Raw genomic sequence first — 14,752 nt, forward strand, 5'->3', positions numbered from 1 at the left:
ATGTTGTGTGCCCTAGGTTTTAAATTACTACATCTAAATACAATTTTGCTCTTAAATTTGTTAAGCTAAATAGGTATTGGTTCTTTTTATTTTGGAATCCTTTAAGCATCTTAAACATTTTTTTTCCCAAGAGAAGTTACAAATAACATTTCTGTCAGGTAGTACTTGTGTGAAACCACCTTTCTTGTTCTATAATTTTGATTTTTCAATTTTATATACTTAATATACTCACTGTCTTACTATGAGAAAGTTATTTTGACCAAGATTTTTATTATCTTCACAGATTAAGAAAGAGATGCCAATTCTTTACCTGTGTCTTCCTGGTTACTATTCTCTTCCCTCTAATATATACTGGCCATTTGTAAAACCATTGTATCGTTGGGATCACTTAGTTATACTATACGCAAATAGAGCATCTCAGCTCTGTCATACTGCTTGCTGAACAGTTTTCAGTGTGTCATGCACCTTTGGCTGCTGGTTGTTCCTGACGTGCACTCTTCCAAGTTGGTAAAGGCACAGTGTGTTCATACCAGGTGTTCCTAAGAGAAACACCAGCCTGTTAAATGAGAAGCCTACACACAACCCCCTTAACAATCCAGAGAAGCTTGACAGTGTGCAAAGAAGCACTCTTTCTGCCAGCCTTGTCAGTGTTCTGTTCTATGCTAATCCTGCTGTGCTGTCTGAAAGATGGAGGGAAGAGGACATCAGTGTCTGATAGTGAAATCAGCAGCAGGAAAGTGAAGCTCTTTCCTTGGTTACAGATAAGATGGTTTACACTATTGGCCAGTATCTGCTACACATATGAAGACTTAACTATTCAGTGTTTGCCTAGGCACTAGCCTGCACAACATTTTGAGGTTAAAACATAGTATATTTTCAAAAATATTATTGTAGTTTGTGAGTGTTGTTCATTAGTTACACATTAGCTATAGAGTGGATGCATGAAGCCCCATGACACCAGTAAACTCTTCTTACCAGTAGGTAAACCAAACACCACCATTCTGTCATTAGCAGCCCTCTTAAATGTTGCCTCTCCATATCCTGTTGCATTTTTTGTGTGCATTGTGTTTCTACTGATCTCTCTTAGGTTTTTCCGGAATCAAAGGAAACTAATTTTTCCTTAATAGCAAGAAAGATGAAGAGGTAAAGGGCATTGAAGCAGAAATGTATAGTTTGGGGTACAATTAGAAAACTCATAAGGAAAACAGAAATCCTAATTAATTTCAAACTGACTGCTCTTCGTTAAGTGCTCTTAAGGAGAGTCTAGTAAGAGTAACACTTTCTGGCCATCTTTAGTTTAGATTCTCTTCGTTACTGAAACTTTTGAGAAATATTACCTATGGATTAATTTTGCACAATGTTCTATTCTCATAATGACTTACAAATTAAACTAGGCTTTTATTGAACTACCTCACACTAATTTTCTATGCTTTCCCAAGTAAGCTGTTGCCCTGTTAGATCTTTGCTGAGTGAATTATAAATGTGTGTTAAATACTTTTTAGCCAATGTTGAAACAATACCAGTAAGTATGTAAAGTATATACCTTACATCAGTAAGAGACACATGTAAAATCTTTCACTGTATATCTTGGAAAATTGTGTTAGATGTGCTCGTTGACATTATTACTGTTTTGTAAGTAGAACCTGCTCGTGATATCAGTCCATTCTTTACATTTTACAAAAGGAGTAAATCTTAGTAAACTTTTACGAAGAAATAAATTACTTTTGTAGGCCCAATATTTGGTATATTTTTGAGAAGCTGTTAATCTTTTAGCTGAATAATGAAGTTAGACTGAATTACGTGTCTCCCTGGACTGTGACATCTACTTTCTCATTACAGTTTATCCTGGCCAGCAGGGTGTCACACCTGGAAACCTGAGTATGATAACTGACATTTGCTTTTCTTCCTCTGCGATGTCATTCCTCCTCCATTCCTCTCCTTCCCTGTGTTCCGTTCCCTCTCCTTTCCTCTAGACAAAACAAAATGGGGCACTTTTTAGGGAATGCTGAGATCATTATTGTGATTTTTCATCATTCATGCCCTAGTCATTAAACATGCACCACTGGAATGTAAACAACGTTATCTAGTATGTCAATTGGTTACAATATTTTAAATAAAAAAGTGGTATGAAAATTATGAAATTAAGAGTTTTTTCATTGAAAACAAAATCTGTGGTAAAGTGTTTCTTGGCAATTTTAGGATTGCCTGTGGATTGAGAGAAAAGGGGTCTTGCTAGGGCCGGTTTCTTAGATTTGGATTTTATACAGATTGTAAAGAGCCTAAACTTTCACTTTGGTTATCTGGTTGATCTGGTCTTGGATTTCTTGTGTTTGAAATTTCTGGACAAAGTTTATCTAACAAAGGAACTTTGCTTCAATGCCCTTAACCTAGTTCTTGGTAGACATATGAGAGAATAGCCATCATAACCACTTGGCAAAAATAAGTACTTAAAATTGGGGTCCGTTTCAAAACGAGATTTTAGCTTTGAATGTTTCCAACTTTTGCCATGCTTATTTGCTCTTTGCCTACATTGGGTGTGCTGCTGTGTGGGAATACAGGGTCCCTGCTGCATACCTTCCCAGCCGCTGTGATGACGCCACTCCATCTTGCACAGTTCCTGCTCCAAATGACCCTTGTACCGTGCTGTCTCTGCCCTCACCCGAACTCACACTGCCCTTCTCTGAGGAGCGGGGAGGAAGGGGCTGGTCTTTTAGCTGCCCGCTGCTGCTGAATCAGCTGCGTGGCTGCTGAGCTGTTTCATCACCGTCATAGAGAGGCCTCCCAGGAGAAACTGGGTAGCAGAAGCAAGTATCAGAATGTTGAGAATAAACTTTTTACTTTTTTTCATTTTCACCAGTTGTAAAGTGGAATAATTCATCCTTGTTAATTTAGGTACTTTTTTTTTCTTTTTTATTATTGTTCCCAAAAAGGTCTATTGATCTAAGTGAAGATTGATTTGTGATGATTTTGTGGTTTAAGAAAATTATTTTTAGCTGTTACAGGTTGTATACCAGTATTTCTTTGGACTTCATTTGAAACCAAAAGATACTTCAAATATGCTGTGTAAATTTTAGGTTTCTAACATGTACTTTACTTAATTTCATCTATTAATGGAAGCATATAGGTGATATAGACGTGTGCCGGAAGCTGGGAGTAGGAAATAGAAAATGGATGACAGAGTCTTGAAATGGTGTATATGGAAGACCAAGGACCTGCCTACAGGGATTGATTAGAGGAAATGAGGAGTTTAACAAAGAAACTGTGTTTTGAGCCTTGGCATAAGGTTTGGAGAAGGGTATTCCAGGCTGAAGGAAAGGCAAGCAGATTTCAGTGAGTGCATAGGCAAGCAGTGAGGAACGGCCTGGCATGGGTGTGGGTACAGGGAGAAGGGAGAGAAGACTGACACGTTGGAATTTGGAATTGAAACAAGCTGAAGATCAGACCTGAAAATATCAGGAATTGCCTTTATTTTGTAGGTGATAGGAACCCATGGTAGTTTGTGAGGAGGAAAAGCAGTATTATGACCCAACACTTGTTTTAGGATGGTCACTGCCAAGAGAAGCAAGTGCAGTTAGGCTGGAGGTGTGGAGATTGGTGACTGATGCTGAAGATACCCAGCTGAGAGAAGGGAAGAAAGGGACTCATTTAGATGTATTGCCATGGCATAGGTGAAGTCGCCAAGCTTAGCGTTTGAAGCTGGGGGAAGGCTGTGAGCCCAGTGATTGGGTGGCACACAAGAGATGGTGCAAGGAAAATACATGTAGTGTGTTTTGCAATTTGTACATCTCAGTTTGAAGTGTCCATGACAGAATGCATGTCAGGTATGGCATCAACTCCAACTTACCGCTCCAGGAGTGGGAGGAAGGGAACTATTGGTTTGCTCCCTCACCTACCTGTAGATCTCTGCTATCGTAGTTTCTTTTCTTGTGAGATCTGTGTCATTTGCTCATATGGCCCTTGCACTATTTTTGTTAGTATCATTTTGTGGACAGAGGAAGATAGTGGAAAGATTCCTGTTGGATATACCACATGTAAAACTTTAGAGTTACCTAGAGAAGTGCAAGTGGGGCCTAGTTCTAGTGAGTGGAGAAGCAGGTAGTGAAAAGGACTTGAAAACTTGGCTGGAAATGTAAAGAAATCATGACAGTGTCTTGAGAGAAGTGAGGGGTAGACTGAGGGATCAGAAGAGTTCAAAGGGAGAAACCAAAGGCATTTATTTTATTTTATTTTATTTTATTTTATTTTATTTTATTTATTTTGATACGGAGTCTTGCTCTGTCGCCCAGGCTGGAGTACAGTGGCACAATCTCTGCTCACTGCAAGCTCCACCTCCAAGGTTCACACCATTCTCCTGCCTCAGCCTCCCGAGTAGCGGGGACTACAGGTGCCCGCCACCACGCCTGGCTAATTTTTTTGTATTTTTAGTAGAGACGGGGTTTCACTGTATTAGTCAGGCTGGTCTCGATCTCCTGACCTTGTGATCTGTCCACCTCGGCCTCCCAAAGTTCTGGGATTACAGGAGTGAGCCACCATGCCCGGCCAGGCACATGTGTTTTTATGAGACAAGGTCCTGGAAAGGTTGGGGTCTACTGGGTCCTGCAGGTCCAGGTGAGCTTAGTCAAGATGGAGAATTTAGATCACCTTGGACAAGTGTCAATCTGGCTGAGCCATGCCTCTTACTGTTATTTGACAGCATCCTGTGTTCTCATCTTCTCTTGATGCCTCACACTGGGATCCCCTGGATGGAAGAGCCTGTCCTACTGGAGGTAATGCCTGGCAAGTAGGTGTTCCATAAATGGTGGGCTGGGTAAGCTAATGACTAGAACCTATCCTTTACACCATTTCTGTCCTCTGAAAATGCAACATTCATGGCCCTCAAAGTGTGGCATAAGGACACTGCATGCAGCGCTGTGGTGATATAGTGATGTGAGCATGGGTTCCGGTGCCAAATACCCACATAGCATCATGACCTCACTGGCTGCCTCACTCCCTGCAAGTGCCTCAACTCGGGCTGTGCTCTGTCATCTGTCCTGTGGGAAGCCTAATGTCACCTGGCAGTGTTGCTGGGAGGATTTGGCGTGTGCGTGCAGGGCAGGGGCTGGCCAGCACTCGGTGGGTGCTGGCTACCGCCATCATCCTCTGGCATCAGGGTCAGCTCCGCACCCTGGCGTACAGGTTCGTCAAGTCAAACATCTGTCCCTCATGTCTGTTTGAATGTGTCTCTAGGCAAACATACCCAGAAGAGTTTGATGTGAACTAAATGCTGTGTTTACTTCGATTTGATGTGTCACAAGGAAGAGAGATTCTAGAACCTGAAGCCCACCCCCCACCCGCCTCCAGTGTGCAGCTGAACCAATGAACCCACGTGCTGACCCCGAGGCTCCCCATCTGCATGGCCTCGGCCACCACTGGACCTGGGCCTAGAGAAGTGGGCCCAAACTACTCCTCAGTCCCCTGTGAACTGGGCCCAGACCCTGCCCCTTGTCTCCTTTTACCACAGTGGACAGACATTTATCAAAAGCTCACTGAAAGAAGGGAAAGAGGAAATAATTATAGAAAAACAGAAATTATCTACCAGGAATTTTGGGTCAGCTGCTGCTGGTTTCCTAACCTGGTGAACTTTTTAACCAGCTGTGGGGTGAGTGCAGGGGCTTGGGATTTATGAAACCATCGGGTTAAGACCCAGTGCCCAGATAGCATAGAGATTTAGCTGTCTTGGAGTGGGGTCATCAAGCCAGCTTGTCACACGGGGCAGGATCTGCATCTGGGCAGGCGGGCTCCGGAGCCTTCGCTTGGAAACTGCTGTGTTCTGCTTGAGCAGCTTTATGGGAATAAAAACGTCCCCTGCACAAAAGCTTATGGGGTATGCTATGTAAGGTAAGCATGTTTGGCATTTTTCAGGACCTCTCAAAGACCGCTGTGCATTCCTATGAACCTGCCTGCAACTCTCTCCCTGTCGTTTGGGTCATGCTCAGCAGTGTACAGACATGCTCAGGAGTTCCCATCTTTCAAAAGCTCTCTCCCCTTCCACTAGCAAAATGGAAGTCAATTCATGTGAGTTAATGTAAAGCTCTCAAATCCTTTCCTATCTCCCTTAGAATAAAAACCTCTCACCATGGGCGATAGGCCCTCAGAGTATCTGGTCCCTGCTGGGCTTTTCATGACCCTGTCCTACCCTACCCCACTTCTTCACAGACTGCAACACGTTGTGAGACCCCTGTGCTCAAGTGTTGCAGGGCTTGCTTTGGGAGACAGAAGTAGTAGCAATGTGGCTGGTAGAAAAGGACAGCAATCCTGGCACAGGTGGGGGTTCTTGGTGGAGGCAGGAGTAAAGAGAGGCAGCGGCACTGTGTGGCAATGTCACGGCTGCTTAGCTGGGAACTCAAGACACTCGTGAGATAATTACTTAGGATACTGGGAGGGCTCTGCAGGGGCCTGGGGTTCTGCATCCAAAGGAGAGGGAGAGAGTCCATTTTTACCCACAGACCAGGGAAACATGGATATATGGGTTCCATTCCGAAATTCCTTCAGGAGTAAGATGCATTCCTGGTCCATCACTCAAAAGCCAGTTGACCAGGAACCTTCCTTTTCTCTCTATTTCTGTTTCTCACACACACATACCCTTAAAATTGTATTTTAACTTTAAAGAACATGTACATTCATTTGTTATTCTTTTAACATAAGCCAACTCTTTGTTTTTTTTGGTATGAGACATTCACAATTTCCAGTATTTCTTTAAAGTCAAACACAAGTTTTATGACACTGTTGAAGTATTCTGAGAGCAGAACCCCAGATTCTTCCCATTTCTCGCTATTGCATGTTTCATTCAACCATACATTTAGCAATGTGCCTCTACTGAGTCTTTCTAAAGCATTCCAGGGTTTCGATGAATCAATTCCCTACTTTTCATGTTCATAATTCATGTAATTCATGAGTCTACTTCATATTAAATGATGTAATTACAGTAACAAGTACAATGGGAATCTGTCAGTTTGGGACCAGGTTCAGCAAATGTAGCTCAATTGAGAGAAGTGGGTAGTGGTGGGGATACTAGAGACCCCCCGACAGGTCAGCCTCATTCACTCAGTGTGCCTGACAGTTAAGTCAGGTGTTTTATAGATGAGATGCCCAGTGCTGGTTACATAGAGATTGGAGAACAGAACTGAATAATCACGCCAATTCATTTCGAGATAAGAATGGCATTTGCAGATCCTACTTGGCCAACAGGTGGCAGATGTGGCTCAGGCATTCATGACCTCCTATCCCTACTGGGGACTCGGCAGGAGCCTAAGCCTTCGCCAGGATTAGTGGTTGAGACAGACAGACAAGCTTCCTTTCATCATGGGAAACCCATTTCAGTCTCCTCTGCTCCTTCAATAGCCTGGGGGCATTTTCTCTCCAGGTGAAAATCAGCAGAATTCCATGGCTGTGGCGAGAGAACCCAACAGGGTCATCAGAATGTACTGCTGTTCCCACCCAATTTCTCCAAGCCTCAGTTACTCCTCTGAATATGGAGAATAGGGCCAATTTTCTACTTCATTGGGTTGCTATGAGGACTCAAAGTCACCTCGTATTCTCTTCTCTTTCCTTGAATAGAGGGGAGGGCAGCATCTCAACCCCAGGGAAAGATCCCATCACCCAGACAGCTGGCTCGCCATGTCCGTGGCTGAGCAAAGACAGATGCCACTCTCCCCAGACCCTCCTGAGCTCCAGCATCCAGACCTTGATGCTGCTGAGGGCCCTGAGCAGGTGCCCGCCTCCTGGTGGACGAGCCCCTGGTAGCCGCCTGGAGACAACGGGTAGCTGGCCACAGTGTGGGAGCCGCCCTGCCTGCCTCACCCTGCGGGCCTGCCTTGCTGGTAGGAAGTCGGCATTTCCTGGGAGGACTGAGCCCCAGGCATTTAAAGCATCAGGTGTGGGCAATGTTTATACCTGACTTTAGGTGGAGCTGGTTGGGCCTGAGTGACGTTTCTAGTGGCTGTGGTCAGAAACTGGGCGCTCTGGTGACCACTGCTCCCTGAACAAACCCCTGCAGGTTACTGCTCAGGGACAGCGAGGGGCCAGCCACACATCAGGACGCCGTGAGGGGAACAGGTGAAGAAGCAGTGTGACACTGCTGGGCCCAGACACACTGCGTTGCTGCCTCCTGAAGCACAGCCCAGGAGCTCCAGCCGGGCCTGGCCTGGGTGCCCTGTGGTTGGGAAAGGCTTTCTGGAGGGATTTGCCCTAAAGGAGCCTTCAGGTCTGTGGACGAGCCAGAGGAGGGGGTGAACAGCAGGGAAGGAGGGACTGGAAGGGAGCTGGGCAAGGGCCCAGGGTGAGGCATGGGCACCTGAAATATGGCGAACAGACGCTTCCCATGGCCTTGGCTCAGCCCTCCTGTAGAACGGCCACACTTGCCCACACCTCGCCCCAGCACAGCACCTGCGCTGGGTGCGCACTCAGGCTCTGGCCCTGGAGCAGAGCTGGGGCCATGGTGGAAGACTCAGGGGACCTCCCAAGACAGAAACTAGCTGCAGAGGTCCAGATGGCTAGGGGGCAGGGGAGTAAAGAAAGGCATCCCACCTTGAGCACACAGACAAGAGAGCTGAAAGCACAAGGCTGCTGCCCCTCAGGGGGCTTCACATCCCACTTCACAATGCCTGTGCTATTCCACCCAGGGGCATACCTCAGGGGGCTCCTAGCCCTTGGAGAAACAGGAGTGGTCACCTAAGAAGCCCTGTATCGCGCGGCATGAAAAATGAGCCAGGTAACAGGGCACCATGCTTTGTGAGCACATTTAATAAAGAAAGCTAACTGCTCCCAGTGGCTGCCTGGATCCTGTGGCAGAAATGGTGGGTGCCCTTCCTTTCTGTGGCCATGAAGGACATTTCCTGGGTAAGGGCTAAGCGCTACTCTTGGTACTGTCCCCTTCTGACCCTCACCAGGAGCTGCATGGTTGGAGCAGCATCTGATCCCACCTGGAGTGTGTGGGGTCCCAACAGTCCCCACAGAGGTATCAGGATCTCTCTCTCCAGCTGGTTTCAGAGCACCTGGCTGCTCCAGAGATACAGAGGCTTCTGACTCCGTGCATGGCTGGAGACCAGCAGACGTGGCACAGAAGTAAGCTCTGCCATTCCTTTTACTTTGGGGCCCTGGCACCTTTTGCCCCAACAGTCAAGCTTCCTAGGGTCGAAAAAAACTCTTCCATTTCCCTCTGCAACAGCTGGTTCCTCCTCTCCGCATCCTCCCGTGCCCGCTCAGAGTTCCGCAGCTTTATTTCCAGCATGATGTATTTTTTCTTTTCCTGGTCCAGTTCTTCTTCTAACTGAGACATTCGTTTTCTCAGGTCAGCACTCCCTTCTTCGATTCTGAAAGTCAAGGAGAGATGCTGTTGGAGACTCTGCGGGCAGGTTCACTGTCCCATGGGTGTACCCTGCTTGCGCTCACTGTGGGTTGAAGGGTCAGGCCAGGCCATGGCAGCAGGAGGACACCCCGGCTCATCTGCTCCTCACAAGAACCCCAGTACTTCACCTGTGAGCAAACTGTCCCCTGCCATAGCTCCCCTCAGCGTGCGATCCTGAAATGTCAACACAAGGATCCGTGCCTTCGGTGCCTCCCTGGGTCTGCATTTGCCCCTCCAGTGCAGTATGGGATTCCTGCCAGCTGGCAGGAACAGCACAGGCCCCTCCATAGGGAGGGTTGGGACTTGGACTGTCCCCTGGCCTTTGCTCCTGTGCTGTGGCCTCCCCTCCTACAGCTCCCCACACCGTCCCCACGATCCAGCCACACGTGGCGACCCACAGAAGATCCCGTGGGGCGGTCACTTCCATTCCTGCTCGCCTGTCATGTTCAGCTCAAGCGCCCCCAACATGACGCTGCTTCCTGTGATCCTCCCCAGCAGGTCCCAGTGGTGCTCCTCTGTGCCATCAGAGCCTATACCACATGCTTCCATGCAGGTTCATGCCGCAGTGTGCCAAGGTTGGCACGGCCGTCTTTTTGACCAGACGACCAGCTTCTGTCTGTTCGAAGGGACACACCTGAGCCCAGTCCCTGGGAACACATGCTGGATTTTAAGGCCAGCCTGGTGACCTGTGAGCCACATGGCTGTGGGCAGGACACAGGCCACACTGAAATGCAGAGGGTGACTGCTCCTCAGAGCAGTAACCATGGGCTGGAAGATGCCAGGGGCCCAGCACAGTGCCTGGTATGTGGTGCATGATGAACAAACACGGATTCCCCAACCCACCAAAATGAGGCCTCCATCCTCATCACTGAGTGCGCAGCATGGCCTGAGCCCTCCCCACCAGGAGCACAGGCAGCTGTCAGAGAGAAGCCACCTACCTCCCCACTGCTGCCCCTGGGCTCAGGCCTGGACCTCCCCTGTTCCTTCTCTGCCAGGCTCAAGACTCCAAGCCCCAACTACATGCTGATGACTCTGCACCATTTCATCAGCATCTCCGACTTAAAGGGTCCTGACCCTCATCTGCAGACCACTCTTCCGCAGCCCTGGTGCACTCTCTTGGTGAATACCTTCCTTCGGCTGCTCAGCTGAACAATGATGTCCTCCCCTAAGTCCATTCCTTTTCTTGGTCCCATATCTGATCAGCTAGCAAAACCTTTTGGCTCTGCCTTCAAAATATGCTCAGCACCTGGCCGCTTCCCCTACCTCCACCTGCTGCCCCATAGGGCCACACCCCCCATAGGTCAGGCCTAGACCCCCACACCTCCTAACTGGTCTGTTCTGCCCTTGGCCCCTGGCAAGCTCTGCTCGGCATGGCACCCAGGTGTGCCTGTCCAAGTGCCCAATGTGCCAAGACCCTCCATCAACTTCACACTTCATTCTCATCTCACTCTGCGAAAGACCAGAGCATTGTCCCCGCCCCACACATCTCCAGTCCCCAGCCCCTGACTCTCCCCGCCTGTAGGGGTCCTGGGCTCAGTGCTGGCTACAGCTCTGGGGTCTCCTTCCCAGGGCCCTCCAACCTTCTACCCTGAGGCTCCTCTCCGCTCCCCTCCATGCTGCCCTATGTTCCCCTCCTTCATCTTCCTTCTAACACACCGTGTATTTTTCAAAAGGTATCGTGCTTACGGTCTTTGTCTCCCTGCAACCCAAATAAGAATGCGGACAGAGATTTGGATCAGTTTTTGCCACAGCTGTGGCCACCTGCACAGCATCTGGTACTTCACAGGAAACAGGTTCTCTTTTGGGAATGCACGAAGGAAGGCTGACTCCCCAGCAGGGCCCTGGGGAGGGGCTCTGTCCAGAGTCCTGGGAGCCAGGACAAGGCCAGCCTCACCCCACCCCCCACCCGATGGCTCCATACTTCCAGAGAACAGGACACACATTCCCCAACCACCTGCTGGACGGGACAGGTGCTAATGCCCTCGCCTTCCTTCCTGTGCTCAGAGACCCTCCTCACTCTAGACCCTCCCTCTAACCAAGACAACAGCACAGACCACTCTGCTAGTGAGGACAGGCCCTCCACAAGGGCTACCACTGCTGTCCCTTTCCCTCTGGGAACCTCATCTTACCTCCAGCCAGTAGGCAGGAGTTAATGCAAGCAGCAAAGGTTCCTGAGTGCTGCCATCCACTGTGGGTCACTTAACACTCAGGACAAATGGGTGAGGTCACTGGGGCCCAAAGATCCTGCCAGGGACACTCAGCCAATCCCTGGTGGAGCTGGGACTAGAATCCAGGTAGTCTGACCCGGTGTCCAACAGTCCTGCATCTCCCTTGAGAAACCAGACCTCAGGGCAGGCCAGAGGAGCTCCAGGGACTCAGCACACAACTGGCGAAGCTGGTCCAGTCCAGCCTTCTGTTCTGCATGGTAAGAGTTCCCACACGCCCTGGAGTTTGGCCTGTGAGTGCATCTGCAGCAGATAGCGTCTTCTACTATATTTCTGGAGGCCCTTGGGTTCTACTGATGCTATTTCCTTTCTCGGCTCCATCCTATGGGTCCTTCCAGCCCTGGCTCAGGCACTGCCTGCTGCGACCTTCCCCATGGCAGGGGCCTCTGCCCTCAAGGTCCCCCCTCTCCTTTCTCTTCCTTTTGCAGACACGGTGCCTGCACATGCCTGGCACTCTCCAGCACCCAAAGAACAGCTGTCAGCAGAACAAAAGGGCAATGGCTGCCATTCCAGCTCCCAGTGGAAATCACAGGTTCGGAGTGGGCAACAGGAATGCCTTCTACCTCCATCCACTGCCTCTAATGGAAAAAGGAATTCCCTGCTAGTGGGTGGGACCCAGGTGAACAGGTCAGCCGACTAATGGGGACCTGCAGCGAGAGGGGCCAAGGAGTCTGCAATGCTAAGGGAAACCCAGTGCACTGGAGAACCCGGCCTCCAGGAGCTGAGGTTCCTCACTGCAGAGGGGAACCCCGGTCCTCATGGGAGGCTGGAACTCCGGCCCTCTGTTAGTGAGATTGCAAGTCTCAGGGTGCAGCACAACCATCCTGTGACAAGGGCGGGCACAAGGACTTGGTTCAGCAGGGAAACTGGATTCTGATCCCATCAAGGAAGGGGTCCTCACTTCTAGCCTGGCTGGTCTGGGGCCTCAGCACTTCCCGGCGCCCAGCATCCGGGCTATGGGCCCCTGTACTGGGACAGGCCTGGGACCTGCAGGGTCCTGCCCCCTCCTCCCTGGCTGCAGACTGCACGCAGACTCTGTTCCCACCTGTGTAGCAAAGGCCCCCGGTGAGCTGGGCGGGCATTCCCACTCACATGGAGTCAGCAGGCCTCTGCAGCACTGACTGCGTGCCAGACTGACTGCGTGCCAAGCCTGCCAGTCCCAGGGCTTTCCCAGAGCTAGGATTCCCCTCTCTGAGGCTGGCTTCCAGGGCCAGTGGCTGGGGAGTCAGAGGCCGACGCCCATGTGCCAAGAGCACAGCTTTCCTGCAGGCTCCACCCCGTTACAGGAGGCTCCACGGGGCAGCACGTTACCTTTTCACACTCCTCTCGTACTCAGTCCGCTGGCGGCACAACTCGGCCCTGAGCTCAGTGACCAGCCCCTGTAAGGCCTCGGAGCGGCGCGCGTGCTCTCGGGTGGGGCTGCCTGGCTCGCTTGGCTCGCTGTTGCTGGCACCCGTCCCCGTCTCGTCCAGGCTGTGGTCCAGGTCCAGGGACTTGGGGTCCTCGCTGCTGCTGGGGAGCGGGGACGGCTCCAGGGCCCAGTCGGTGTGCAGGGAGCTGCGGGCGGACGAGTCGCTGGCGCGGCAGGCCGTGCAGCTGCTGAGCGAGCCCCCCACCGACGACTCGCTGGAGGCCCCGGACCACACCATGCTGGCCACGCTGGGTATGCCGGGCACCAGGCCCGGCGCGGGCACATTGTCGTAAGTGGAGAGTCTCTGCACGGATCCCGAGTCCTTGAGCCGGTCTCCCGATGAGGCCCGGCGGTGGCCACGCAGAGAGGACAACCCGTTCATGAACCAGTTCCCGCCGGAGGAGATGATGGGCACCTCCAGGGACGAGCCGCCCCCCTTCGGGCTTCCCGATCGGGATCCCGGCTGACGGAAGGAGGACTTCCAACTGGGCAGGGTCTGCACCTTCTTCCCAGGGCTGCACCGGCTCCCCGGTCCCGTGGGGGCTGTTCTGGAGAGCACCGCCACGGCCGCCCCGTCCAGGGAAGAGGTCCTGTGCGCGGGCAGGCCGGGGTCGCAGGGCTGTCCCTGGCTGTCTCTGGTGACCTCCTCGGAGCCCCACCCCACTGCACATTGCGGGCCCCTGCGCGGGGAGGTGGACCCTTCCGGGGCCGGTGCCGTAAAGAGCTGGCCGTGTTTGCGGATAAGGACAGTCATCAGGTGCTGGACGAGGGAAGTGCCTGCCGGAAAGAGAGGCGGAGAAGGGCCCTGCTGCCAGCCACCCGGCCCAGGGTCGCTCTGCCAGTCATGGGGACCCAGCTTCGTGGGAGCTGGCCCTGTAGCCAGAGCCAGGCTGCCCCTCAAGGGAGCCTTCATCCGCCCAGAAGAAAGAGCCACACACCCTTCAACTCCAGGCAGGACAGCAGGATGGGGCCGCAGAACCATCTTCCTCAGGCACAGAGCCACAAGCCAGGGAGGAAGCACTGTGCCTGCGCTCACGACCTCCAGCCGGGGTGGGGTGAGGAAGCAGGCACCAGGGCTGCAGGGTGAGCAGGTGGCAGATTGGAACTGGAACTTGGGACCTGAGATGCCAGAACTGTCTCGGCTGCCCCATGTCACCCCCGTGCTGCTGACAATGGCCATGCCTGAATGTCCACACTCTGGGAGCATAGGGCTCTGGGACAGGGAATAGAGCCATCTTTCCTGTGTGGGGGCGCACACATACAATTGCACACACAGTGCACCCCGCCCACCCCTAAAATCCCCCCACAATCACACATACAATGCACCCCATCCACCCCCAAAGTCTCACACACACACACAATTGGACAAACAATGCACCCACCCAGCCTCCCCAAATCTCCCAACACACAATTGCACATATAATGCCCACTCCCCAAAATCCCACACACATAAATGACACACACAGTGCACTCTGCCCAGGTTCCCCAAAGCTCATACACACACAAGTGAACATACAAATCCCCCACCCAGCCTCCCCAAATCCCCCCATACACAATCACACAATGAACCCCACCCACTCCCCAAAATCCCCCCACACACAATTGCACACAGAATGCACCCTCCCCAAATTCCCCCATATACAATCACACACATAGTGCACCCTGCGCATCCCCCAGAATCCCACATACATATAATCTCACACACACACAATCCCCTGTCTCTAGGCCAAG

At 51.1% G+C, this 14,752-nt stretch overlaps 2 protein-coding genes across 20 annotated transcripts in view; one reads left to right on the top strand and one right to left on the bottom strand.

The window, feature by feature from the left end:
• Nucleotides 1–1,119: 1,119 nt before the first annotated feature.
• LOC105486658 (uncharacterized) lies at nt 1,120–9,063 on the top strand. The gene is made up of 5 exons (XM_071069963.1): nt 1,120–5,638; nt 5,902–6,054; nt 7,697–7,913; nt 8,036–8,242; nt 8,928–9,063. Exons 1-4 carry the CDS (start codon nt 5,393–5,395, stop codon nt 8,083–8,085), a joined length of 666 nt encoding a protein of 221 aa, XP_070926064.1. The 5' UTR covers nt 1,120–5,392; the 3' UTR covers nt 8,086–8,242; nt 8,928–9,063.
• LOC105486660 (Rho GTPase activating protein 22) overlaps nt 8,764–14,752 on the bottom strand; it is a 210,764-nt gene continuing 204,775 nt past the window's right edge. For 17 of the 19 annotated variants that reach the window (XR_011607904.1, XM_071069940.1, XM_071069936.1 and 14 more), the window contains 2 exons: nt 12,922–13,798; nt 8,764–9,350 (listed from right to left, as the gene is read on the bottom strand). Coding sequence is in view for 16 of the 19 variants with exons in the window: in XM_071069940.1 (XP_070926041.1) it covers nt 9,122–9,350; nt 12,922–13,798 (1,106 nt within the window). In the remaining 3 variants the exon portion in view is untranslated. Of the gene's footprint in view, nt 9,351–12,921; nt 13,799–14,752 lie in introns of those variants that run through there. The other 2 variants (XR_011607903.1, XR_011607905.1) reach the window with 1 other exon arrangement.

Source organism: Macaca nemestrina, chromosome 9, assembly GCF_043159975.1.
Source record: "Macaca nemestrina isolate mMacNem1 chromosome 9, mMacNem.hap1, whole genome shotgun sequence".
Taxonomy (NCBI): domain Eukaryota; kingdom Metazoa; phylum Chordata; class Mammalia; order Primates; family Cercopithecidae; genus Macaca; species Macaca nemestrina.

Bases quoted from the DNA above. Each gene is read 5' to 3' on its own strand.
- LOC105486658 (XM_071069963.1), top strand. From the start codon at position 5,393: ATGGCCTCGGCCACCACTGGACCTGGGCCTAGAGAAGTGGGCCCAAAC. The intron at 5,639-5,901 runs GTGAGTGCAGGG...GGCATTTTTCAG, and splicing joins ACTTTTTAACCAGCTGTGGG to GACCTCTCAAAGACCGCTGT. The intron at 7,914-8,035 runs GTGTGGGCAATG...AAACCCCTGCAG, and splicing joins CCAGGCATTTAAAGCATCAG to GTTACTGCTCAGGGACAGCG.